Source organism: Drosophila novamexicana, unplaced genomic scaffold (genome assembly GCF_003285875.2).
Source record: "Drosophila novamexicana strain 15010-1031.04,08,12 unplaced genomic scaffold, DnovRS2.1 tig00000024-arrow-pilon, whole genome shotgun sequence".
Taxonomy (NCBI): domain Eukaryota; kingdom Metazoa; phylum Arthropoda; class Insecta; order Diptera; family Drosophilidae; genus Drosophila; species Drosophila novamexicana.
This window is the reverse complement of record NW_020824768.1, coordinates 3,138,871-3,164,567: the sequence shown is the minus strand read 5'-3', so window position 1 is coordinate 3,164,567 and position 25,697 is coordinate 3,138,871. Positions and strand designations below refer to the sequence as shown.

The 25,697-nt window shown below is 41.4% G+C and overlaps 1 protein-coding gene across 10 annotated transcripts in view; it reads left to right on the top strand.

Moving 5' to 3' along the window:
- Positions 1 to 4,297: 4,297 nt before the first annotated feature.
- LOC115771299 (protein alan shepard) overlaps positions 4,298 to 25,697 on the top strand; it is a 158,841-nt gene continuing 137,441 nt past the window's right edge. For 2 of the 10 annotated variants that reach the window (XM_030716933.1, XM_030716928.1), the window contains exons 1-2: positions 5,218 to 5,254; positions 6,083 to 6,327. In XM_030716933.1, the coding sequence (XP_030572793.1) occupies positions 6,136 to 6,327 (192 nt within the window). In that variant the 5' untranslated portion in view covers positions 5,218 to 5,254; positions 6,083 to 6,135. Of the gene's footprint in view, positions 4,430 to 5,213; positions 5,255 to 6,082; positions 6,328 to 25,697 lie in introns of those variants that run through there. The other 8 variants (XM_030716929.1, XM_030716932.1, XM_030716931.1 and 5 more) reach the window with 6 other exon arrangements.

The following is a 25,697-nucleotide window of genomic DNA, read 5'->3' as shown; positions in this document are numbered from 1 at the left end:
GCCATCAATCAAAGCCCAGCTAAAAAGTTGCCCAAAAAAAAGCGCAACAGTTTTTGCCATTTCTCTCGCTCGCTCTCTCCTTTTTTTTTTTTTTTTAATTTAATATTGCACGGATTTGGGGCAATCAGCTGGAAATCTGTTGGGCACTGACCACGCCCCTAGCGACCTTTCAAATTGGCAATGTATACGCACATAAATATCATAATCGTCAACTTGAGGCTTAAATAAAAGCCAAATTATGATCAGTCGCAGTGGCGTTGGCCAAAAAATTGTACTCCTAATGGATTTAATGTGCGGCCGGGGTGGTTGGCGGTGGTTGGAGCTCGGTAAACCACAGCAGCTGGCATATGTATGTGGCATGCATATGTGGCCTAAGAGCTTGCCACTTGCGAGTTAATTCCCTTTACTTGGTCGTAAACTTTACGCATTCACTGTAATCAAATTTTATGAAAATGCTCTGTGGATGTTTCTTCCGTCGCCCCCTCATTCTTCTACTTGGCCATTAATGTATTTTCTGTGGTTCCTGCTTGTCCTCGTTGTTGTTGACGTTGTTTTTGTTGTCGTTGTTGTCTGTAGGTTGAGTTATCGCTGTTCGGATTTCTGTGGCGCTGTGAATGAAAATTTTGCGGCATAGATAATTAAATAATAAATTGTTGTAATGTCTACATTTCGCACTCATTCTCTTCCCCATCCCCTCCCTGTCCCATCTTTCTGCGTGTCTGCATCGCCTGAAAAGGCTATAAATGATTTATATGCACATTGAATGCGCCGACAATAGATTTAATTTAACGATGTCTTGGCGACGACGCCATTTTGGCTTTCGTCCCGCTGCCAGCGGCAGTTTCCAAGTCCCGTGGCTGCTTATCCTTCCGCCTTGCTCCCACTTCTACTGCTTCTTCTTCCTCTTCATCTCCTTCGTGTGCTTGCATTTGCTGCTGTTGAGGTAATTACGCGTGAATGCGCGACGGGGGAAATGTTGCGGAAGCCATTGGCATATGAAACATCAACATCAATAAGCCCCAAACCCCACCACCCCCGCCCCATATGATATCTAAGTCAAATTAATTTTACACCAACACTCAATGGTTATTTGAGTAATGCATGGGAATTAGTTGGGATAATTATGCTCGGTAAGTCAGTTGCACTTCTCGAATGTGCACGCATAATTATGCCACATATGATGATCTAGTTTATACGGCTTCATGGTATTCAATGCAGATAAATATTTATTTATAAGTAGACTGTAAGTGAATTCACTTGTTACATTCTCGCGCTCGCATATCAAACATCGTTGCTCTAACTCTTGTAACTTCTAAGATTGAGATTAAACAGATATTTTTAATTTCTAAATAAATGTCTACAAAAGTGGATTTTCTTTAGATTAAAGGGATCTTCTTCTGTCTGTAACGACCTTATGATCATAAGTTTCGAATTTCTAAGAACAATAAGTTCATGCGTACTTAAATATATTCAAATATATTTTCTTTAGACTAAAGAGATCTTCTTCTGTCTATAACGACATTGTGATTATACTTTCTCAACTCTTAAGTTAGCTAGTTGTCTACAATAATAGATCTTCGAGAGATATTTTCTTCAGTCTGTAACTTTGTGATCATACTTTCTCAATTTTTTACCTTGGCTACTTTCACAATTATGTTGCATAGAATCTCTTAATTACCGTAAATTCAACTAACAAATCCAGCTGCATTTGCACTTAAACGGTTTTATGCGCCATTTTGCACATTAAAACAGTTGGACGGGTAAGTGGTGCAGCTCTCCTGCTTACTCCCGCACGCCAGCAGCTGAACTTGCACTATTTTATTTACTCATACACTCTCGCCGTCCCGCTCTCACTCACACGGGGCAAGCCAAGGCCATAAATTATAGTTGGATCACGCGCCATCACGCGCTTCGTTGTCCGGTTGGACACTGCATTCCGGCCGTGCATTCCGTTGTTTAGAAAACTATTTTTGTAACTAGTTGGCATTCCAGGCAGTTGCCTGAGCATCTTCAGCTGCCTCAGCTTGGCCAAAGGAAGATGATGGAAAGGCGACGCTGCAAAACAGCTGACATTTCACTTTTCTGATGCGATTACGCAGTGTCCGCTAGCTGTGTGTGTGTGTGTGATGTGTGGTGGGAGGGGGGGGGGGGGGGGTTAGCTCCCTGCTACAACACCGTAAATTGCTTACGGTCACGTAGCAGGCTGCCTCCTGTCTCTCAGCGCGACAAGAATGTGCTGCCAGCAAGCCAAGGGCCGGGGAGCAAAACACAAAGAGGAAGGCAAAAGAGCAAAAAAAAATGGTGCCAAACTTAATGAAAATGCCAACGCGTCGCCATTTTGGCCGAAGAGGCGCTGTTGCCAGCAGTCCCCCTCCCCCCAAACCCCGCTCAACGTGCACGTGGCCCTTAGCATTTCCATAATATGTTATTTTTCATGCGTTTTAGCGAAAGTGTTTCCATTGTGTGCTACAGAGGCTGTGTCTGTAAGTGTGTGCGTGTGTGTGTATGTGTGTGTGTGAGTATTGGTATTTTTGATTTCTTGCTCCATTTTGTTCTATTCCTCTGCCCCTTTGCTTTTTGGTTGTGCGCCATTTTTCTTGTATTTTGCTGCCATTTGGCATTTGCATATCAAGATAGTGTCATTAAATTTGCATATTTTGTATAAATTTAAATTCTTTGCATGACTCTTCTCGCTCTGTTTCTCTCTCTCTCTCTCTCTCTCTCTCTCTCTCTGTGTTCCATTACATTTCGTGCTGCTGCTTCTTCTTATGCTTGGGCTGCTGTTTGCTCATTTTGCTCATTCTTCAAATTTCGCACGACTTTGTTGCCGCTGCCGCCATTGTTGTTGTAATTTATTGTTGTAAGCATATGCAGAGAGCATTGTTTACACACTGTGTGCGTGTGTGCGTGCGTGTGTGCGTAAGTTTGCGAGTGGGTGTCACTTTTTTCTTTGCTTGTTGTCGTCATGCATCATTTGTTTAGTCCTTTAGTCCTTTGTTATGTGCCAAAGCCGTGGGTGCGATTTGTGCGGGACTGCAAAAAGGGGGCGGCGGGGCCCCTATGCGAAACCGGGATAATGCTCATGTGTGGGTGTCGCACTTTTATGTCGCGCACTTGTTGAGAATATTAATTTTATTTAAATATTTCAAAATGTCACCGAGCTGCTGGCTCAACAGTTTCGAAGAAATGTGACGAGCGTGTTTGTCCTCTTTTTATTGGAATGTATTTACGTAATGGGCAAACAGATGGCAAATGCAAACAATGAAAGCCGAATGAGAAAAAACCAGCCCAAATACAGCTACAGATGATTGACAGTGATATGCATGTCAGAAGCGAAGAGCTGTTATATCCAAGAAGCATTTGACTATAGTATAACACTTGGAATCTTTGAAAAGAAATAACTAAAATTAGTTAAACTAGTTAGTTAATTAATTAAAATCTGCCTGTTCATATTTAAATATGCCGCTAACAGCCGCCAAGTGCTTGGCGTCAGTCAAAAGCTTGCTGCTACGCCACCTAATTGTACGCAGCTGAAGTGTTTAGCATAAGCAGCCATGCACAGTTATATACAGACACATATGTACATACATATATACATCCGTGTTCGTACATACAAACATGTGCACTTAATCAGCGCAGCGCAGCAAGTTTCTATTTCTATTTGTTGAATTATTTAAATTTCTATTTGCGCCGATTGCCTTTTCAAAACAACAAGAACAACAACAACAACAACAACTGCAAGTGCACAACGGCAAAGCAAAACTGCTGCTTTTGCCGGGTGCCGGCCCCACAGCTGTGGTGCGAGCCAGAAAGAGAGAGAGAGAGAGAGAGCGCGCGTGCGAGAGTGGGCGAGCGCGAGAACGCGAACAGCTTGTAAGCAGAAGAGCACGAATGCAAACACAATTTTGTGTTTGCCTGCGCTCACAGCGCTCAGTGCTTGCGCTCTCTTTTGCTGCGGCTGTGTTTGCTTTTGCCAATTTCTCATCCACCACCTTTTCGCATACATTTCGTTTCGCTGTCGCCGCTGTCGGTTTGTGTGTGTTGCGCTTTTTTTCGCTCGCTCGCTGCGCAAGGTATTTAGTCGTTGTAAATTTTGCATAAATAAAAATTCATTACGCACCCGCACCGAAAACAAAACACCAAATTGCACCACCACCAACAGCAACAATAACAACAATCAACATTCAACAAGCAGCAACAGCTCAGAAGAGACGCGTGTCTAGTGCAAAGTGCGGTCGAGTCGTTATTTCTCAGTTTTTGTTACTCTGTGTGACTGCGTGCGTGTGTGGTTTGTGCGTGTGTGTGTGTGTGTGTGGGTAGTGCGCGCGCGAGTGTGTACCTGTGTGCGTGTGTGAGCAAAATCGCAATCTCGTAATCGTAATCAACTTATAACGTGCAACAAGAGCAGCCGCACAGCTGACATTCAATAGTAAGCATACCCCAACCCAACCCCAGCCGGCCCCCGCGCCCAGCAACGCAGCCGACGTCGCTGTCGTAACAGAATTTCGCAGCGGCCGCAATAACAAAATTTACAGCTTTCAGCTAATTGAAAGCGAATTCGAATTTGTTGCTATCGTTGTTGTTATCGCATGTCATTGCACTCGATAGCAATAGTTAGTTAAGGTTTCTTTTTGTTTTACTATTTCCTTTCTGTTTGTGAATTGGAAATTGCATAAAATACAAAATAAGCAGCGAAAAGCAACAACGAAAACAGACATAAAAACAATCGGAAAGCAACAACAAATCACAGGGACGCTCTCTGACTTTGGGCGCTGCAGACACTGTACAACTGCTTGACAGTCATGCAAGATTGCTTGTTGGACTTGATGAACGTGTGTGTGTGTGTGTGGAAATGTTTGTGAAGTTTTTTTTTTTAATTATTAACGTACAATTTGACAAAACAAATTGTTTGGCTATTTTTAACACAGAAATCTTATCAAATGCGCCATTAGAGCAAAGTCAGGCGTGTGTTTCACTTGTTGTGCGTGCTTCTGTTTCTCTTTATTTTTGCTTTGCCGGCATCCGCTCTCATTCTCGCGCTGCCTCTCGTGCGCTCTCGTGTTCAGTTCAGCTGCAGCTGTCAGAAAAGCGCTCTCACGCTCGCTCTCTTTCAGTCACTCTGTCTCGTTCTCGCTCGCTGCGTTGCTGTCATTGTCCTTTTGGCGCACTGCAGTTCGTATTTTTTTAATAAGCAACAGTAATAATAACAAAAACATAACTAAAGCAACAACGAAAGTGTCTCGCGCAACAAAGTGTAAGCAACAAATTAATTAAGTTGCCGTACGGAACAAATACAAAGCGCATAGTTTTTATTTTGCATTGTCAATGAAAATAATTATTGTTGGTTTTTTTTTTGGCATTACGCTTTGCCGGTCAACGTCTGGGCCATTTGTTTACATGTGTGTGCGTGCGTGTGTGTTTGTTGTGTGTGTGTGTGTGGCGGTTGTCTGGCCCCATAAAAATACAACTTGGCTGTGTGCTATTTTTAATTCGCAACTTTGGTCACTCAGGCGTGTGTGTGTGTGTGGCATATGTATAACAACAACAAACGATATGCATTATAAAATTCTACACATGCTGCATGCAAACCAAGTATTGCAACATAGTTGCCGCCTGCAATTAATTCCAAATTAGACAGAGACCAAATGATCTGCTCAGAAGTTCTCGCTCTGGCGACTGCACAGGCAGAAGCATGTGCAGAAAGTGCAATAAAATATAACAGCTAGAAGCGAATGCAGTGTTGCCGATGCGCAAGCAGAAATACTGCCAAAAAGCATGCTGTTGATATGTTAAGCGAAAAGTGTATTAAAGTGTGCACGTAAATAAAAGCACAGTTATAAAACTCACTTATTAAATGTGTATGCAAGCATATTATGCATACTATTTGTTTGGAGAACATACTTTGGTGTCAGTGTTGCCGTTGTGGAGCCGCATTTAGTAGTAAACATTCTTACCAAAGTGTCATAATCATCAGCGCGTTTGCTTTCAACTGTTATACGCAGCCATTGGCTTTGCGGTTTTCACTTTCTCTAATCACTTGTTTTGCTTATCAGCCACGTTTAATATGTCATTTGCTTTGCAGTTGATTCGTCGCGCGTGAATTTGAAAGAAGAAGAAAGAGCCGCAGCGTTTGCAATGCATCCACGCTATAGTCCAGCGCCGCCGCAGCATCAGCAGCAGCAGCAACAGCCAATGGGCGGGCCCCATCAGCAGCAGTCGGCGGGGGGTGGACCCGGACATGGCGGTGGTGCATCTGGCCACATGAGGGCGCCACCAAATTCACAGCAATTACCGCCGCAGATGCCGCGATCACAGAATTATGCAAATGTAAGTGATATGTATAAAGTTTATATATAGAATAAGTGTGATCTGGTGTGCTATCGATAGACTTATCGATAGGTTGGTTTTATTTTTGTTATCGATCAATTTATGGGGAGATTTATTTTAAATATTTGCTTTTCTCGTTGCCACAAAGACCCCTTTTTCGGCTTCATTTTGACCTGTTCCATAGGTTTTCTTTTATATGAATTAGAGCATAATAAAGTTAGATTTTATCATTCGTTCTATCAATTTCCCTATAAAATCGATTCGGGCTTGTGCCTTTATACTAGCCAGTTCCTCGGCTCGCTGACTACTAGATTTGAGTTCGAAATCAAACATTGAATTAAACTGTTCGCTTAGTCATAAATGGGTCGTAATGTGAAATCGGGTTAACTATTGATAGTTGTGTACAAAACATATTAAATGTACGCCTGTACGCAATCAGCGCCACAATGAATCAATCAATCAGTCAATCGATCAATCAAATGCATCAGTGCATCAATCAAGCAATCAAGCTGGCAACCGAGCAGTCACTCATTCATTCAGTCGCATTCACTCATTCATTCAAATCGCTTCGGCACCCATCTTTTGCCTTTAACTGATTTCAGACTCTGATAGGGGGCGCAGTACTTGCGGCTCTCGGTCGCAAGGGGGCGCCACATTGCAATCGACATGTGTCATACGCAGCGTTGGCCCAGTTGACTGGAAAATTGCTGCTGCCGCTTGCTACGGCCATGATACGATTTTCTATGCTCAGCTGCCACACACACACACCAACACACACACACACACCTACACACATATACAAACAAGCGCAGCATATCAATTTCCGACACTTGCAGGCCACAGTCTGCCTAATCTTAGCCAGCTGCCGCTTTACCTGCAATCATTACTCAAATAAATCCAAAGGTCTCTTCTTTTCTACCATTATTTATATTTTTTGCTGTTTGCCTAATTTCTGCGCAGATCTCATTGCATAAATCTGGCATATTTTATGCATTTGCGTCGCCCTGCAAATGGCCCAAAACGCACAAAGCCAGTTTTACATTTGTAAGCTGTGGTTCCCCCCAGCCCCACTCAAGCACACTATGTTGCCCCCCTCCCCACTGTTGATACCACGTCTTTACCTGCGTATATCTGTATAATAAACTATTCAGTAATGTTGCCGCACAATGCGGTGCCCAACTCTGACTGCATTTTTAGGCAATGCCCCGCCCCCGCCCACTCCCTTTGCCACTCTGCCACTGGCCACGTTGTCAGCTCAGCTCTGCTGCTTGCTTCGCTTTGTGGCGACGTCTATTTGGCATCCTCTAATGGCCGCACGGCGTTGCTTTTGCTTTTCATGAGCGTTCCATTTAAATAGCTTTCAGCATACTACCTAAAACAACAACAACAACAACAAAAAGCAACATCAACAATGCCGACCACATCAAAAAAATAAATAAATGTAAAACTGCAAAAAAAAAAACACGTAAATAAAATACAGAATTGTAAACATTCGCGCTTAGTCAGCGCTGAAGTTTTTGACTAGCCTGAGCATTGAGTATATGTATATATATATATATGTATATATATATGTATATATATGTATATATATGTCTATATTCATATATGACTCTGTACGATTGAGTTCTGAATTGAGTTCTTAAAGCTTCATAGCTTGCAGTAAAGCTGCGCTACTTTTTCAGATATTTTCATATATTTTTCATAAATGTGTATAAATAATTATGTGAAATGTTAAAAGTTGCTGTGCATTTTCTTTATAAGAAAGCTCAGCTGAAGACTTTCTCTCAGATTTATTTACATACTCCTATAAAATGAGTTTAAGACGATTTTGTGTCTTGAACTATAAAACTTAGCTACAAGAAACAACACAACCGCTGCAAAATAATCAAATGAAAGCTAAAGAAACATAAAAACTTAAACATATATCTATCTATCTATTATTGACCTTTTTGTCGAATTTATGAGAGAAATCATATTGGGAGAGTTAATGACATCCCAAAAGAGAATTATTCCATCAGCTTACTTCTCGAAAGGCGCCTATTGCAATATCTTCTAGCTATAAAACTATCCTGCACTTTTACTACTCGACAAATTTAATAATGAAAGAACTAAGTGTGCTCTGTGGGTGAATGCCCGAGTAAGGGTTGTTTTAAACCTGCTTTTAGCCACAGCCGCTCGCGCTAGGGGAAGGGCGTGGCAGTTGCTATGAAATGAAATATATTTGATATACTACTCCAGAAACTGCATCTAAATTTTGATGCCTCTAACCATTTAAACCAAAGATACTGGCTAAAAAAACCAAATTTCGATATCGCTTTTTATCGATTACTTGGAAACGGGGGAAGTTATCGATGATCGGACACAAGCTCGTCATCGGACATTAGGAGAACCTACATATCCTTTTACCCACTTTCATGTGAAATATATAAAGTTCTTTAATCGAAAATAGTTGTCGCGTACCTTTAACTCAGCACATGCCTGATTTGTGCAAAATATGTCCATAGGCTGCCCAAGAAAACACTCCAATGAATTTTACTCCTTCTACTCTTTCCACCTTGTTGCATGCCTTTTTCGCCTGCCTCATTTTCGAGGCGCAACTCTTGTTTGAGTTTTCAACCAAAATTGTTGCTGTTGAAACTTGATTGTACACTCGCTGTGTTTGACTTACAACTTGTTCAAGAAAATATACTAAATTTATATTTGATTGGGCAGCTAGGTAGCCAGTCGGTTGTTGTTGAAGGAGGGGTTAGGGGAGAGGGGGGGCTGGCGGACTGCGTGGCACGTCGTAATTTCTGATTAAATTCAATGTTGACAATTACCAAACGCAAAGTTGTTAAGGTAATTGCGGCTCGCGTAGGCTGAGATGCATTTCAATTGGTTACGCCCCACGGGGCTGGACCGAATGTACGTAAGGGAAACCAAAAACGTGTTGCCCGAACTCCTCGAGAAAACCAGCCGCATTCGCACTCCGTAAGGAGTCGCTGCCGAGTGTGTGTGTGTGTGTGTGTGTGTGTGCAGCGCTGAATGAGGGGCTAGCTGGACGCGTTTGTCCTGCAACACGCCCGTTGCGTGCAACGCATGCGCCAGCTTGTGGATTCTGCAAAGTCCTTTAAAGACGCTTTGCCGGCTGGCACGAATGTGCCATCGTGTTTAGCCGAATGGTGGCGCCGACTGGCTGCCAAATGCTGGCCTCAAGTTGAACATGCAACCTTACTCAATGAGAAATTCAGAATCCATTCGACGATTGTCAAGTTAAGTTAAACGCCTTTTCCTCATTTTCGCAAACGGAAAGCGACCAGCCAGCACGACCAGCAGCAGCCAAGCCAAGCAAAGCCGAGCCGAAGCTGAAGCCAAGCCAAAGCCAAAGCCTAGCCAAGCCAAGCCAAGCCAAGCCAAAGCCAAAGCCTAGCCAAGCCACGCCAAGTCAAGCGAAGTCAGTCAAGTCAGGCCAATCCAAGCAGACCCAACTGATCCAGCAGTTCGCCCTGTCACAGCATCACGTGAAGTTCCGACAAGTAGTCGCCATTTTGTGTTTGCGCCGAGCCCAAAACTTAAATAAATAAATAGTAAAAAAAAGGAAAATTAATTTAATATCAATTAAATCTAATAATTTTCGTGCGTATACGTAATATTCAACTATATATAGATATATATATATTCAACGCATTGTTACTACTGTGAGTACATTCTGTCCAAAGGAAAGCGAGATTTTTGAGTATAGTGAATGCACTCGCGAGTGTTTACCGTTGTCTGGGAAATCAACAACAACATAAACAAACCAACAGTATTATTTACACGAGTCGGTTCGGTGCTGCAACTAATTAGCGTAAAACAAACAACTGCTCAAAGCTAGCAACAATAAATTGGCTAAAGGTCTAAAGTCCCTATATAGAAAGAGAAGCTAAATCGTATTTCAAATACAACAAAAAGTGCGGAAAGCAACAAATTCAAGCAAAAACTTCTCTTGCAAAGATTAAATTGATTAAAAGTAAAAAAAAATTCGAACGAGTTAAGAATAAAATATTTAAGAAAAGCAAATTTAACTCCGTTGAGTAAAGCTAAAAAAGTTAAAAAAAAAATTAAATTAAAAGCGAAATAAACACCAAAAACTGCAGTATTATTTAAATAGAAATATTTAAGTGAAAGACAAACTAAAAAATTAAAAAAAAAAAATTAAATTGCATAAATTAATCAAAATTAAATCAAGACTTAAGTGTTTAAAAATTTTGTGCGTAAAAAAGACAATAAAAAAATAATTAAAAAACTTTTAAGCTTGCAAATAAATTGTTAAAAAAAAATAACGCAAATTGTGAGTAAAAATTAAAAACAAAAAAAAAAAGGAAACTAGAAAATTAAAAACAAGAATAAATAAAAACTAGCAAATAACTAAAACAAAATATTGAATTAGCGCAAAGTAAAAGCTTAGCTTAAAATATAAATACTAAAATTTTGCATCTTTAAGTCTCAGTGTGCTTTAGTCAATGTAATTGTTATAAACATTTTCAACTTGCATAAAAAACTCTTAAGTGTTCAGTGTTAGAAAAAAATAAAATAAAAAGTAAAAAAGTAATTAGTTAATGTTTTTAAAACATAAAGTAAAAAGTAAAACGAGTTAAATAAATAGGGCAAATTCAAGTTCTGGTCGTTGAAATTATAAAGAAAAAAGCGTAAGAAAAGAAACTTAATACGAAAGGCAAAAGGCATAGGAAAAACAGGCGCCAAATAAAACAAACTGACAGTCGTCGGCAAATCTAGAGGGAGATAGATAGAGATAGCTAGAGAGACGCAGAGTGAAGGAGTGCTAGAAAAGTGAGAAGCAGCGCTGTGCAAAGAGGCGTTAAATTAATTCACAATCAACGTGCACATCAATAGCCATTAAAATTGCGTCAATCAAGAGAAAAACCTCACCGCTGCCCACAACAACATTGAAGCTAACTAATTTCAATCAGCCAGAGCAGCTACTAGAACAGCAGCAACAACAACAGCAGCAGCAGCAGCAACAGCAACAACAACAGCAGCAGCAGCAGAGCGAGGCAACAGCTGCAAGTCAACAGTTGGCAACAGTTGTGCAAACAGAGCGGCAGCAAGAAGCCACAGCAGCAGCAGCAACAGCAGCAAGAACAACAACAACAACAGCAGCAGCAGCAGCAGCGGCGGCAAACGTAGCAGCAACAACAGCAGCAACAGCGACAACAGCAACAACAGCGACAACAACACAAGAAAGTTTGTTAACAAATTCTCAGGCTAACGCCTCGGTCAGCGTAGACAAGAGCAACATCAGCAGCAGCTCCACCTCCATCTCCGCCACCTCCTCCTCTTTAAACCTAACAGCGCCGCCGCCGCCACCACCGCCGCCCACAAGCGAAGCCACAGTTGAAACAACAACAGCAACAACAACAGCAACAACAACAGCAACAAGCGTTGCCAAGCAAAAGCAAACAGCAACAAGAACATCGACGGCAACTTTGAGAGGCGCCACAGTTAACGCCGCCACGACGTCGTCCTATACATCGACACTGTACACGTGCTCGAGCGCCTCCTCCTCGCTGATTGCCCAGCCGCCGCCAACAAAGATATTTAAAACGGATCATCTGTGCGTGAACGCCGCCACCGCTGCCGCCTACGGTCTGCCAACTGTCGCTGCCGCCGCTGCTGTTGGCCATCCCTGTGTCTACTGTGTGATACCCGTGCCAGTGGTAAGTGTCGCCCACCTCCCCTACCTCAATCAGCGTCCACTTTTTCGCATTTCCCATTCATTTGCATAAGCTCTTACAGCTACGAGTTGCTTTGCTTGCTTGCTTTCTATTTCTTTTGATTTTTCACAGTCATTAAATAATCAAATAATTACGCGTATCCTGCCTGGCGCATTGTCCTTGGCTGCTGCTTGTCGTTATTTTGGTTGGCTAAATGCAAAATCCTTAAATATATTTCCCGCATCCCAGACGCTAGCTCATTATCATTTATTTTTCATTGTTAAGGTGTTGGCTTTTATTTAGGAGTTTTGCCTTTTGATTGCGTCGCGTGGGGTGGAAAATAAGTGGAAATACAAAAAGTATTTCAAGCGAATTTATGAATATACGCTTTTTAGGCTTTGAGAGTGAAGAAAACAAAGTGTGAGAAATTGTGCAGATTATACAGGTAGATTATAAACTGCTGCGCAGCTGCAAATAATCGATAAAGTTATCGATAACTCATCTTTGTTTAGTGTTGGGAAATCTATTTGTTTTGAATAAATAAAATAGTTTTGACTGATTTTCTTATGATTTCATGTGTTGCATGCTTCAAGTGCTGCATGCCACCATACTTGGCCACATATCTAGACTCTCTAACTCCGTTAACTAATCACGTATTTCTCCCTCCACCCCCCCTCTCGCTCATTAAGAGTCCAGCACAAGAAACAATTTGCATTCATTTGCCGGCTAGCCAAACAAATTACACAGCACGCGACCACAGCAAAGAAATGTCAGGCCAGGCACAATCTAAAATCCTGGCTATCCAAAACCAACCCCCAGTTCTGCCCCACCCTCCCGCCAACCCTCAGCTGCCATTAGCAGCGTCAGCTGTTTGCCTACTTAAAGATTGTCCAGATAATCGCCGCAACAAATGTGCCTAATGTCAATGACAATAAAGACAAATTATACAAATATTGGGCACACCGGCCAGACGTTGATAATGACACGCCTCCCGCTCCTCCAATTCGAGGATATATATATATATCATTATAATAACAACAACAACAGTAGCTATAGGAATTGATTGGAACAATTGCCACAAGCTCTGCTCCGTCTCAGCTGCAGCAAATTTGAGTAATTACATGGAAATTTCGGCTACGAAGGCAAATATAAAATTATTATAATGATTATTGGACACTGTGGTGCAGCGTTTAGTGAAGCAAAATTTCCTCAAGAGGAAGAAGAAGCAGCGAAAATAATACAAATCTACAAATTATTCATTCATTTTCATTGCTTGGCGGAGGTTGTATTTCTCAACACAGCAGCTATTTTTTCTGCTTACTTTTTCTGCTTACAAGTGAAAAATGTTAATTTTTGTTTTTCTTGTTTTCCCATTTCTCTCCGTGTATGTGTGCTTAATTTTGCCATTTCAGGCTCAACGAGATTTATGTAGGAAAACGCTTGGCTCTTGTCTCTGCGAGCTTGTGTGTGTGTTTTCGTTTTCCGTTTTCGCCTTATGCTCATTTTGTTGATTTCTAATTAATTGTAGTCGAAGCGAAAATGAATTGGCAAAATGCCCCCAATACAAATAAGCTGGCCAAGCACAAGATCCAAGCACAACAATCCAACAAACCAAACAACTAACCAAACCCCAACCCAAGCCCAAACCCAACCCTAGCCCCAACAAGCAAACCAGCTCGTTCATTTCTCTTCGTTGTGCTTTTCGTATTTTCGCCTCTTTTGTGTATTTTTCACATATTTTCCAACTGCAATTTTCTGTACGCTGCCTGGCAAATGTATGCCGATTGTTAGCCGTACTTTTAGGATAATTAAAAACTTAAGAAATGGGGCCGAAATAAATAAATATCTGGGCATATATATTGATAGTTATGGTCGAGTGGTTTTCGGAATTGGGCAACAATTGCAGCAATGAGCATTGATATTGATGTAAGAGTTTATTTTCAAATATATCATTTGTTTCCTTCTATAGATGTTCATAGGCTTATAATCGACAACATTTCTCACGTATTCTCAAATTACGGAGTGCGTATTTTATTTATCCTTAGTCGTACGATTGATTATCGATTCATCGTATTGCTTCCATTTCATCATACTCAAGCGACTAACATTGAAATAAAGCATATGCTAATAATTTGTTTAAACAAGATAAACATTCTAGAAATCTTAAGCATTTGCCAATAAAAGTAACGTGTCGAATTGATTCCGTTTGCGAGCACAGATGACAGTTTCTCAGTTCACAGCCTTCAAGTTATATAAATGGCGCTCTTCAATCAGAAAATCAGTTTTAATTATTCTGTAATCTAATCTAAATAAAACACTTACCACTTGCCAGAGGCAGCCAATTATTTTGTATTATGCAAATAAAAGCGACAGCTTTCACTTTAGGATCAGCGCCTCGTATAATCGCGGTCTGTCGATCTTTGAGCGCAAAACATACATTAATATAGTTGTATATATTGTGACATGAAACGCAAGGGTTAGCATTAACTCAAGCCAGTTGGGTGGGTTGAGGGGTTGAGGGGGGGGGGGGGGGGGGGGGGAAAGGCAAATCCTGATGTTGGCCATGTTTCAAGGACTTTTTCAAGCGAAAGAGCGTGTCGCGGCTCACGTGGCGTATGCGTGACTTGGTCACATAACATTTAATTTTTTCTTGTTTTCTTCTCGTTGTTTTTATTTTTAATATTTTCCAGCCCTCACGTGTCGCAGACGCACACAACTAGCTGCGCCCCATGAATATGCATTGTTATTATACACTTTTTGCTGCTGCTGCTAGTGAAGTGCGGCTAATTAACAGCTGACATACATTTGGGCACCTCAATTGCTGTTGCTGCTGCTGCTGTTGTCGCTGGTGACGAGGTTAAGAGGCCCAATCCACTGGCCAGCTGATAGCCGAGCTGTGAATTTTAAAGCCACTTGAGTGCGAAAGTTCAAAGTTGAGCAAAGCAAATTGTGTGGAAAAATTCTGGCTCAAAGTTGTTCATGTTGTGTGTTTCTTCTCTCGATTTTGCATAACAAATGAGAGTCCTGATGATTCCTGGTAATTGTTATTGATGCAGAAATATGGCGATTAGTGTTTGGCTAGCCTATAAAACCGTTTCCTGCTACACCACCCTTCCCGTCCCTTTTCCCCAGCTGCCGCCTCGTTATGGGCGAAAAGTTTGCCCAACTAAAAAGTGAAAATTTACGCCCGGCACATTTGTTCGAGTGGATAGAGGCCAGCTGCAGGAGCAGCAGCGGGGATTGCCGGAAACGTGTCCGACGCCATATTGGCTAACATAAAATGGCGTTTATGATGGGCAAAGTTTCATCATTTGCAATTTACTGTGACCCCCAAGCACGTCTCTGTCCAGTTTCCAGCAAATTTAACAACCAAAAAATAAAACGGAAAATTGTTGAAATCTAGGGAAATTAGGAGGCAGCTTACGCCCCTTTTTGGTAAAACAAAGTGAAAACTGTTTTCACAAATGTTTTTTCGGCTTAGCAAACGCTTTTTGTGCACACACACACATATATATACATATATATCTGCCAGTAAATATATTATATTAAATAATGTAACATTTGCTGTGATTTGCCATGGTTTGCCCTTGCGTCATCTGGGACCTCGACCAAGCCAGCCTAAACTAAGCCATATCCATATAAAACCCAGTCTGTGTACCCTGAATTATCCCGCTGATAACTAATTCCATGCATGTTCACAGCCGTGCAACTTAATGCCAGTGAACATTTAATTAATTTTTCAACGTAAAAAAAAGTTGCAGCTGCCGGACACACTCACACATACACACACACACACACACACACACATGTATATACACACACCCACATACTAGTGCGACAAAGTTTGGGCTTTTTTCCTATTTCTCTTATTGGTGAAGAGGGAAATTGTGTAAAAAGTTGTGCGAGCAATTTCATGAAACGGCATTTCATTCAATTCAATTTCATGCTCTGCAATTATTTAGCATGAAATGGGCTCAGGCGATAGAACACATGTCCAAAAGAAGAAGAACTAATCAAGATGTCTAAAAATCTCATTTAACTCGACGTATTTCATATAACATTTTCTAACTCAAAGGTGCTCAAAAGCAAATAGTTACTTTTTACATACATTCGCATGAAAAGCGAAGCTTATGATTCGATAAGGTTTATATATATTATTAGATCAGAGTATCTGAGTGTCTGTTTTTATATCAAGAAACTTTTTAAAGGTCCGTCCTTTTGTTGGTGGCAAAAAATATGTTGGAATTGGCGGGCTACAACATATAAGGGGCATGTGACTGCCTGAGCTTTCGAAAATAAACTTGCATGATAAAGTTTTTACTCTTATCATGCCTTGACCAAAGTCAGCAATACTCTATACTCCTAAAATATCCACAAAACTGTGCTAAATTGGACTACATATACTGTTATAAACAAAGCTTGCATATCAATTCATTTTTAAGGATATTCCAACTGCCGAAGATAGCCTTGCTTTCTCCTTAACAGCAAAGTTATAAGTGAAACATCTCTTAACTTTATGTATATATGTATATGTATATATGTATACATATAGAAAAATGTCACAAATAATTTAATAATATATATATATATATATATATTTATATATGTATAGCTTAACGAGCTTCAGCAAAAGCCATTTCGAGTAACTAAGCAGCCGCAAAGCTTGGCATTATTTTAAATATTTGATAAAAGCACACATTGCATATTGATTCTCGGCCCATTTATTAAGCTGAATATTGTAATCCATAATCGAATTAAATATTTATTAAATTGCCAAATACTTGCAGCATATTAACTGCTTAGCCTGCCGTCAAGTAATTCAGTTAGTTTGCATTGATATTCGGCTTGTATCGAGCCATTTGTTTATCAATCACTTGAATATAATTAAATATACTTGTGTGGCTTTCACAGTTTATTTGTCAAATCGATAATGTCTTAACTGATTTCATTTGTGCAATATATGTTGATTAACTTATCTAATTGCAGAAAATTCATTTCAAGTAGGGTTTGAGTTTTAAGAAGTTCTCTGTTTAGCATGCTCCGAATTTGCACTGCACACAGCGTATTCCGAGCTCATGTTAATTAGTGTGTGAAAAATTATTTGTGTGCTACTTTGTTACCTTCTGCTGGGTGCGGAGCTCCCAGCTCGAGGTTTTTTGCGAGATGTCAGCTAAGTGTCTTTCAAAGCCGCGCTACACTCAGCTTTTTGGGTTACTTTGACTTTGAGGCAGCGTTTAGCAACATTTATACATGAAAGTATATGAAGGTAACAAGAAATCGTTTATTCTGAGAATATCCAAGTTTCCAAATGAAAACAAAATATGCTCCGTCATTCGATTTATCGTTTGAGCCAGTGCCTAGTCCTTAGGTTCAGTTCGCTTTTGGTATGCCTTCTTCTTGTCTTTTATTTTTCTTTATTTTTTTATTGTATTTACATATTATAAGAAATTATCCGGGATCAAATCAATCAATCAATCGCGACATCTTGCATGCTTTTCGATCGTTGATTACAACTGAAAACGAATAAATAGAAAGTGGATTGAATCGAACCAGCAACTTTCCCTTTGTTGGTGCGAAACTCGTTTTACTATTTCGGTTCAAAATGCCTTTTGATTTAAATTTCAAGTTATAAGAAACTCTACTGCCAAATGCTCTTACATATATTTTCTAAATCTAAATGAGTTTCTTTAACAAAATTGTTTGCAGTGTATTCGCGCTTCGTCCTGCTCCAGTTGCATATCGGAGTCTTGGCTTTATTCGCATTATTTTTGGCATCAAGCAGCCTTTTGAGATGCGCTGCGCTGTGACGCTTCAGCTGCTTGTTTAACCTAACCAGCCCCCTTGGCTCTGCCTGCCCAAGTTTTAAGCGCAGACTCCTGTCGTGCCTCCGTGTGTGTGTGTGTGTGCTTGTGTGTTTATTCTTGCTGTCATGGCTCACATGACGGGCTGCCTGCCACTTGGCTTAAGTATTTTAACCTAAAATTGTAAAAATAGCGCAACGTTGAGAAATGCCTGCCGCGCTGCCGAGACTTCAAACTGAAGTGGATGCCCCAGAGAAAGGTGTAGAGCCTCGTGTGTGTATGTGTGTGTGTGTGTGTGTGGCAGCGCATCATCAGCACATCAAATGTGCAGTTGCTCTACGCTGCAACTAGTGTAACTGGCAAATTCTGTACTGGCAATTCGGCTGCGCCACACTGCGTATGCTTAATGCATTATTTATTTATTCAATTTGCCGTCTACTGTTGGTATTATTATTGTCCGGCTGCCCTTCGCACCAGGCGGGCATAAAATATGTCCAGCGCTTTGTCAACAAGCCGCACACAAAGTTACAGTCCCACTGCCCCTCGTGCCACGTCCCGTACATTTGTGCGTTTGTAATGAAATGTCATTAACATTAACACAACTTTCAACACTTTGCAAGCCGCCATTTGTTGACATTTCACCCTCAGCGAGTGTGTGTGCGAGTGTGTGTGCGAGTGTGTGTGTGTGTGTGACAAATCATTGGGCAACAACCGAGAGATATTCTTTATAAGTCCTGACATCAACTTTTGCTCAATTTTGTTTTGTTAATGAAAAAAGTTTGGCTTTTCTCGTACGTACGTACGTCCCGCTTTGAATTGCCAACGATTTTTTGTTTCCCCTTGATTTTGCTTTGCCGGCGACGCCTTTGACAGTGCCATCAACTTTTCATTAATTTATAACACGCTCAGCCACGTACCGCCTCTTAGACACGCCCCCGTTGCCCGCCCCGCTTACTCTTTAGCGACCTTGTCACATTGTTCAGCTTGCTCTTCATCTTTTGGCTGCAGCTTCCGTTGATAATCATAGTAATTTTTTTTTCCTTTTGCTCTTCTTGCCTTTTGTCGCAGAGATTCCTCATTTTCGTTTTCGATTTGCCTTGCTTTCTATTATACGTTTTTTTGTTGCTTGCTTCACATTTTTGCTGCTGCCTTTTTGGTCGCTTGTTCCAATCAATGTTTATTAAAAAGTTTCCTTTGCTCGACGAACTTTGACATTTTGACTAATATTTTTGTGTCAAACTCTCCCTCACTCTATCTCCCCATCTCTCCCTCTCTCTCTCTCTCTGTCATTTTGCAGGTAAGTTTCTGGTCATGTCATTAGACGAGTACATTTATATTCCATTGCATACTTTGGGGCTTGTTTACTTGAGCTTCTATTTCAGATTATCTGTATCACATTAACAATTCAGATTTGTCTAGCTAGCAGCTGTCCAGAGTTCAGTCCAGGGTATTTATCCTTCTACTAGCCCCTCCACAAGTCTAGTCTGTCTGCCTGGCTTCTATACAAATTGCATGTTCACATCATTAGCTTTGTCCGAAAATTGTCACGTTCGATGCTCGTGTGTGTGTGTGTGTGCGTGTGTGTCTGTGTGTGAAAAGCTGAATAATCCTAACATGTACACGGCACGAGCTCAAGCGAGCGTTTACCGAAAACCGAACAGCAGACCATACCGCAGCGGCAACACAGACAGACAGACGTACAGACAGTGGGATCTGTTGAACCGTCGAACCGTAACCAGGCATAGTGGTATTTTTTTTGGTGGATTCGACCCTCTGTTAGCCGTGCAAACCGCCAACGTAAACCACTAAGTGCTTTGCCTTTGTTGCATTCCCTTGTCCTGGTTTTTACTCGGCTGCTGGCAAACGGAAGTTTGCTATTATTGCATTTGGCGTTTAACAACACTGTTGTGTCGGTGTTGTTAGCTGCTAGCTGATTTTCTTGAGTGTAACGTGCTGACGACTTTCACATGAAACGTGCTTCGCATAAATCTTCTACCTCGATTAAATGGGGGGTTGGGGTTCCGCTTCATGTACAATATATTTTGACCTCCATCTAACGCACAATCCTTACACACACACACACACAGACACACACACATGCACACACAGAGAGACACACAAAAGCAGCCACACAATTGAGAAGATTTCACAGTTTGTTATTGCCTCATGTTCTGGTCGCATTAGATGGTTATTGTATGTGGCTCTTAAAATATTTTTAGTATTGTCACGGTATTGCGCTAGGGGATTTCGAGCAGAAGCATCGCTATGAATGCATGTTTATCCTATGTTCAAGGTAAAATGCGAAACAGGTACAACAATTTCCAGTTAAATGTGCGCTCCTTTGGTTGGTTAAAGGTGAGACTGAAGCCAAAGCTACTTATTTAGTTTTATTTATAGTAAATAAAGCTGCATACTTTGATAACGTGTGTCGAGAGCAGATTTCTTTGGCATTAAATGACACATATACTTGTAATACTGAACAAAAGGAATAAACGAGTTTGAGTTTCAGGCAACTTAATGGCTGTATTGATATCTAAACCAAAGATTATTGTAGCCAAGGCTAAAAGTTGGGTTAATAGTTCATTTTTGGATAGATTTTTAGAGTAGCTCGTCGGTAGTCTTGATTCCAAAGTGCGTCTACTTTCTAACAGCTCCTGAACTGAACACTTTCTCTGATGTAATATCAACATTTTTCAGTGACCCGCTCTCTAAAGCAACTCATTATCCGACGCGTTCGCTCTGCTTTTCGTATTAAATCGTTATGCAACACTTACGCGTGTGTAAGCCAGCACCAGTTGAGAATTACAAAGCTAACACAGCACTCGAGTTTTATGTCCTGATTTTTATACTTTAAAATATGTATGGTATACTATTCTTTATCACAACTATTTGTGCAAGTATTTTGTTTTAGTATTTTGCTCGGCAGCTACATTAAAAATGCCTGGCATTCGCTCACGTAGTCGAGTTGAGATCCCAGCTCCAGCGAGTGCAATTTCTCCACTTTTGATTTTGTATTGGAATTTTCTATTTGGCAATGCATCAACTAAAGCTACCGCTTCCATAGCAGATGGCAAAGAGAACAGTGCGCCCGTGTGTCTGCGTCATAATCAGTATGCCAGAGATGGGACAGAGAAAGAGAGAGAGAGAGAGGAATAAAGAGTGCGATAGAGACAGAGAAAGTCACTCAGTCGCATTTGATTTTCGAGCAGACAAACTGCTGCAGCAGCAGCTTCAGCTTCATTGGGATTTTGCCTGGCAGCTTGCGAGATGTCAAAGTGGATTTTGCAAGCTGACTGCCACGCCCCTGTCACCCTCCCCTCCTTTATCAAGACTATATACATAGTATATTATTAACTCTCGGCAACGTTTTTGACACATCCATTGATATGCACATTTGCGACTTGTCGCTGCATCGAGTACTCGCATGCACATTGATAGTGTTGTAAAATGCATAAAAAAAGTGCTTAGCATATTAAAAACATAGCCAAGTGCAGCTGTGACTTTCACGCAAGGCGTACGTGCCAGCCAAGATATACACGCAGGCACACACACACAAGCACACACACACACACAAGCACACACACACACACTTACACTTACATTTTATGTCTCAAAGTCTCTTGGCATGCTTCCCTTCTGCCACAACCCTCCGCCATGACGCCGCATGTTATCTTTGGCGCTGTGTTTCTTGGTCAGAAAATGGACGAGCGCATTTTCCACATTTGCAACATTTGATTTATTCGCCTCTCGCACACACACACACACACACACACACAGACGCACACATATACTGCTGCACTTCTCCTAATGCATATGCGCCATTTTGCATACGTTCCTAATAATTCATCTTCATGTTCCGTTTCTTCTCTTTTGCTTTGCTTTTTTTGCCGCCCTTCCCCGCTGCTGCTTTTTGGCGCAACTTTTGCTGCCTCAGCTGCTATTACAAATTTCAATTTTTTTTTTATTCGCCTCTTTTTAGTGCGGAGTGTTGTGAGGCGAGGGAGGGGGAGGGGGAGGGGGCGGGGGCAGGGTTCTCTCATATCTGTGCTTGTGCAGCTTGCAACTTCTTTTGCCATTGTGGCCTCATGTGCAACTCTTCGTGTTGCATCCTCTTCCCCATCCCCTTTTTTTTGTGGCGTTTGGCTACATTTTTGGTAAAATTGGAAAATAGTTTTTCCGTTTTCTTTTTTATCGACTTATTGTGTTTGACGGAAATGTGCTTAGTCCGTCTCTCTCTCTCTCTCTTTCCGTCTCTCTCACTTCTCACCCCCTCTTAAACAGGCGTTGGGTCAGACAATGTTCGTTGTCGCTAACGCTGCGCTTTGTTAGTTGAATGGCTTTCAAGTTGTGACTGCGATAACTAACTAGGGGCAGGATCATTGTGTATATGTGTAATACACTCTTTCGTTATTCTTTATTCAAAGTTGGTTACAGCTCAAAATCAAAAAAAGGTACTTTCTTTGCAAAATACTATACCAGTACCACACAATGATTTCATCTCAAGAATATATTATGAAATATTTTCCTGTTGTCTGAACGTTTGGAGAAATTGCCAAAAACTTGAATTAAGATTTTGTTTTAATTAGATAACAAGATAATTTAACATTTTTTTTACTCAAATACAGTTTCCCTTTGCTCACCTCCTTTGTGGTATTATCTTGCTCTCGTTACTCGCAGGACCTCGCACTTTGTAGGCCACAACAAGAAAAATAAATGAAATCTTGGAAATTAATTCAATTTTCAAAACTAAATAGAACTTAAGGCATGCTGTGTATGTCTATGTCAATGTACACCAAGCAACTCTTATCTCTGGCAAGAACAAAGTATTTTCGTCGCTTATAAAAACTTGGGGTACACATAAACTAAGTCTATGTCAATGCAAATCAAACAACTCGTTTGTCATCTTTAATTCCCTGGTCTTTTAAATCTTTGTTTATATCAGAGCTGTTTGGCTTTGCGCTTCGAAACATTTTCTTGGGGGTTTTTTTGGCTATAATTTAGCTTGAAAGATAATGCCAATAAATCGCCGACTTGTAGTTTCAGCTTTATACCCTGTTTTATGGTAGGTCGCTGCTCGGCTGTCCGCTCTCCTAAATAGTTGCAGATGGCAAACGATGTCATAACTCTTATTTTAGTTAGGATGTGGGCGTGGCAGTCAGTCGAATGCTGCTTCAAATTTTCTTTATTTCCCATATTTCCTTATGCTATACCATGTTTCGATATTTCCTAAACACCTCACCCGCCTCAACCGTTGCACTCGAGTGCACTTGAAAGCGTCGTCGTCGTCGTCGTCGGCGCCGGCAGCTGCTCCTTTGGCTGTTTCCGACTTTGGCGCATCATCTGGCCACATTTCATATTCGACATTCCTGGCACTCTTGTTGTCAGCTGCTCGTTTCCCTGCCGCCTGCCGCCTTGCGCATCCTGGCCCTGTCATGTCCCTTTTGCATATGCCAACTTGTGCCGCGGCATGCCCGTAAGTAGTTTTAGCCCAATGGCATTTTACTATAGAGAGGCATCGTGGTATTTGCTTTTAAGCATCTGCGGACAGGACTACGATCTCGCCGCCTTTAGTTGCCAGCTTGGCAGCTGTCTGGCAACCACCAAGCCTCAACCCATTACACACACACACACACACACACACACACACAGTCCGTTTACTCCGCTAGCCCCACCCACCGCAGAATCCACAACTTCTCGCAATCTCGGAACATCGAAAAGTATTTACGTTAAATTGAACTCTGGTGCTTGCTGCATTTGTGACGTCATCTGCTTGCAATTTTATATATTTTTCTTATTTTTTTATCCCCCCGATGCCCGAGTGTCGACATTTTAGATGCTTAGCTATTTTTATTAGAATTCCAAAAGTCAACGCTTCAAGCTTTAAGTTTATGTACATGTAGTTTTTGCTAGCTGCATTTGAGCTGCGGCAGCTTCAGCAAAATAATTAAAAGCCGAGTAATAAAATTATAAATGTGCATTTCCGAAGCAAAAACAACAACAACGGGGCAAATTACTCCAGGCACTCGCTGGGCTCTCGCTCCAGTGCTGACCGCATTCCGGGCCAAATTAAAAGCCAGGCTAAAGTCTATGCCAAGGATGGCTCAACTCTCTCTGCTCTGCGCAGCGACTGTGTTGTGTCGCCAGTGTTGCTTTTAATTTGGAAAATGCTTAGAAAATGAAACAAAAATTAAATCAACATAAATGTTGTTGCGTCCAACAGCTGAGCTTTTAGTTGGCTCCACACAGGACCAGCCCAGACGGAAGTTAATGTTGCGAGAACGACGAACGACCAAGCGGAGCAAAAGTGCTTAGCGGAAAAATGATATATTCTCTACGAGCAAGACAAAATACAAAAGCAAAACTAGACTCGACAACGAATTGCAGCTACACTTACATTTTAATAGAGGAAATTTCAAGCAGATTAACATGATATTTGAGCCAAATTCAAGCGCAGCTAAACAGATTAGTCAAGCAACTTCTTCGGCAAGAGTATAAAACTAAAAATTCTCGCTAGATGTCAACACGTTTAAGTGCTTTCTTTTTGGCGGTCAGACGCTGCAAGCGGGGGCGTATGCTTAATATATGCCGACTGAAATGCGTAAAAAAAAAGCAGAGCACGAGGCACAAGCAAAGCGAGAGGAAGATAAAATATAAAACATAAGTAGATAGATGAGTGCTCCTGTTTAGTAATGTTGGGCGAGAGCAGCGGCGGGGGTGGAGTTGGGCTTGCTGCACCCAACCGAGCCGGAAATGAAAAGTGGCATGTGTAAGAGTGCAGCTTTTGTGGGCGTTTGGCTATGGTCCTGTGGGCGTGGCTATATTGTAAATGCGCAGCTGTGGCAACACTTTTCAAGTGTCTGTCAGCCAGGCGACTGTGATGTGTGTGTAGGTTTGTGAATGTGTGTGTGTGTCTATGTGTGTTGTGTGTGTGTCTATATGTGCATGTGTGTGTGTTTGTCTATGTAATGAGGGCAATTTAAGGGCACTTGAAGCAATTCAATTCTCACACACACTCAAAGGCCCTGCATAAAAGTGAACGGTTCGCTCGTGTTCCACTGTGCAGCGCAACTGAACGTTCGTTCCCACTGTCCCTCCGTCCGTCTGTCTGTCCGTCCGTCTGCCTGTCTGTCCCACTGTCTGAGTGGGCGCTGCTGCTGTTGCTGCTGTAGTTTTTAGTGTTATTAATATGCATGCAATGCATATGCTCAACGCTCAACTTGGCTGTTGCCATCGTCCTGCTTCGTGCATCATGTGGCAGCCGCCATTTTGCATTTGCCGCCATTGCAGTCTACCTCTCGCTCTCTTTCTGCCTCTCTCTAAAGGCAACAGCAGCTGCATCGAGTGCTGCTAGTAATATTAAGTGGCGACTTTAGGCTGCGCCCCTCCCATTTCTTGCCTCCCCTGCTGCCTCTAACACTCCTTCTGCTGCTGCTGCTGCATCTCGGCGTTCTCCTGCTGCAGCAGTCCGTCGGGTTATTAACCCATAACTGGAATACATGTGCTTAATTTTTTATTGCGCTTCTAACTAGCTGCTGCTGCAACCGAGTCGCAATGGAAATTTACCAAATAGTAAAAGTAGCAAGAAATAACAAAAAAAAAACCAAGCGTGGCTTTAAATGAAAATACGCAGCTGAATTGCACGGATTAGACGTATTAATGGATTATTTGCATTGTTTTTGTTGTTGTTTGTTTTTGGGTTTCGCTGTTTGCAGCTGCTCGCATTTATTTGCTAGCGCTTTTTTTTTTGTTTGTCTGTTTGTTTGTTGGCTTAAATTATGCACATGAGTCGACAACAACAACGGCAGCAGCAACAACAACTTTTTGCAGTTGATTATGCGAGTAATGAAAGTTGGTTGCGTACTTAGTTTAAATTAAG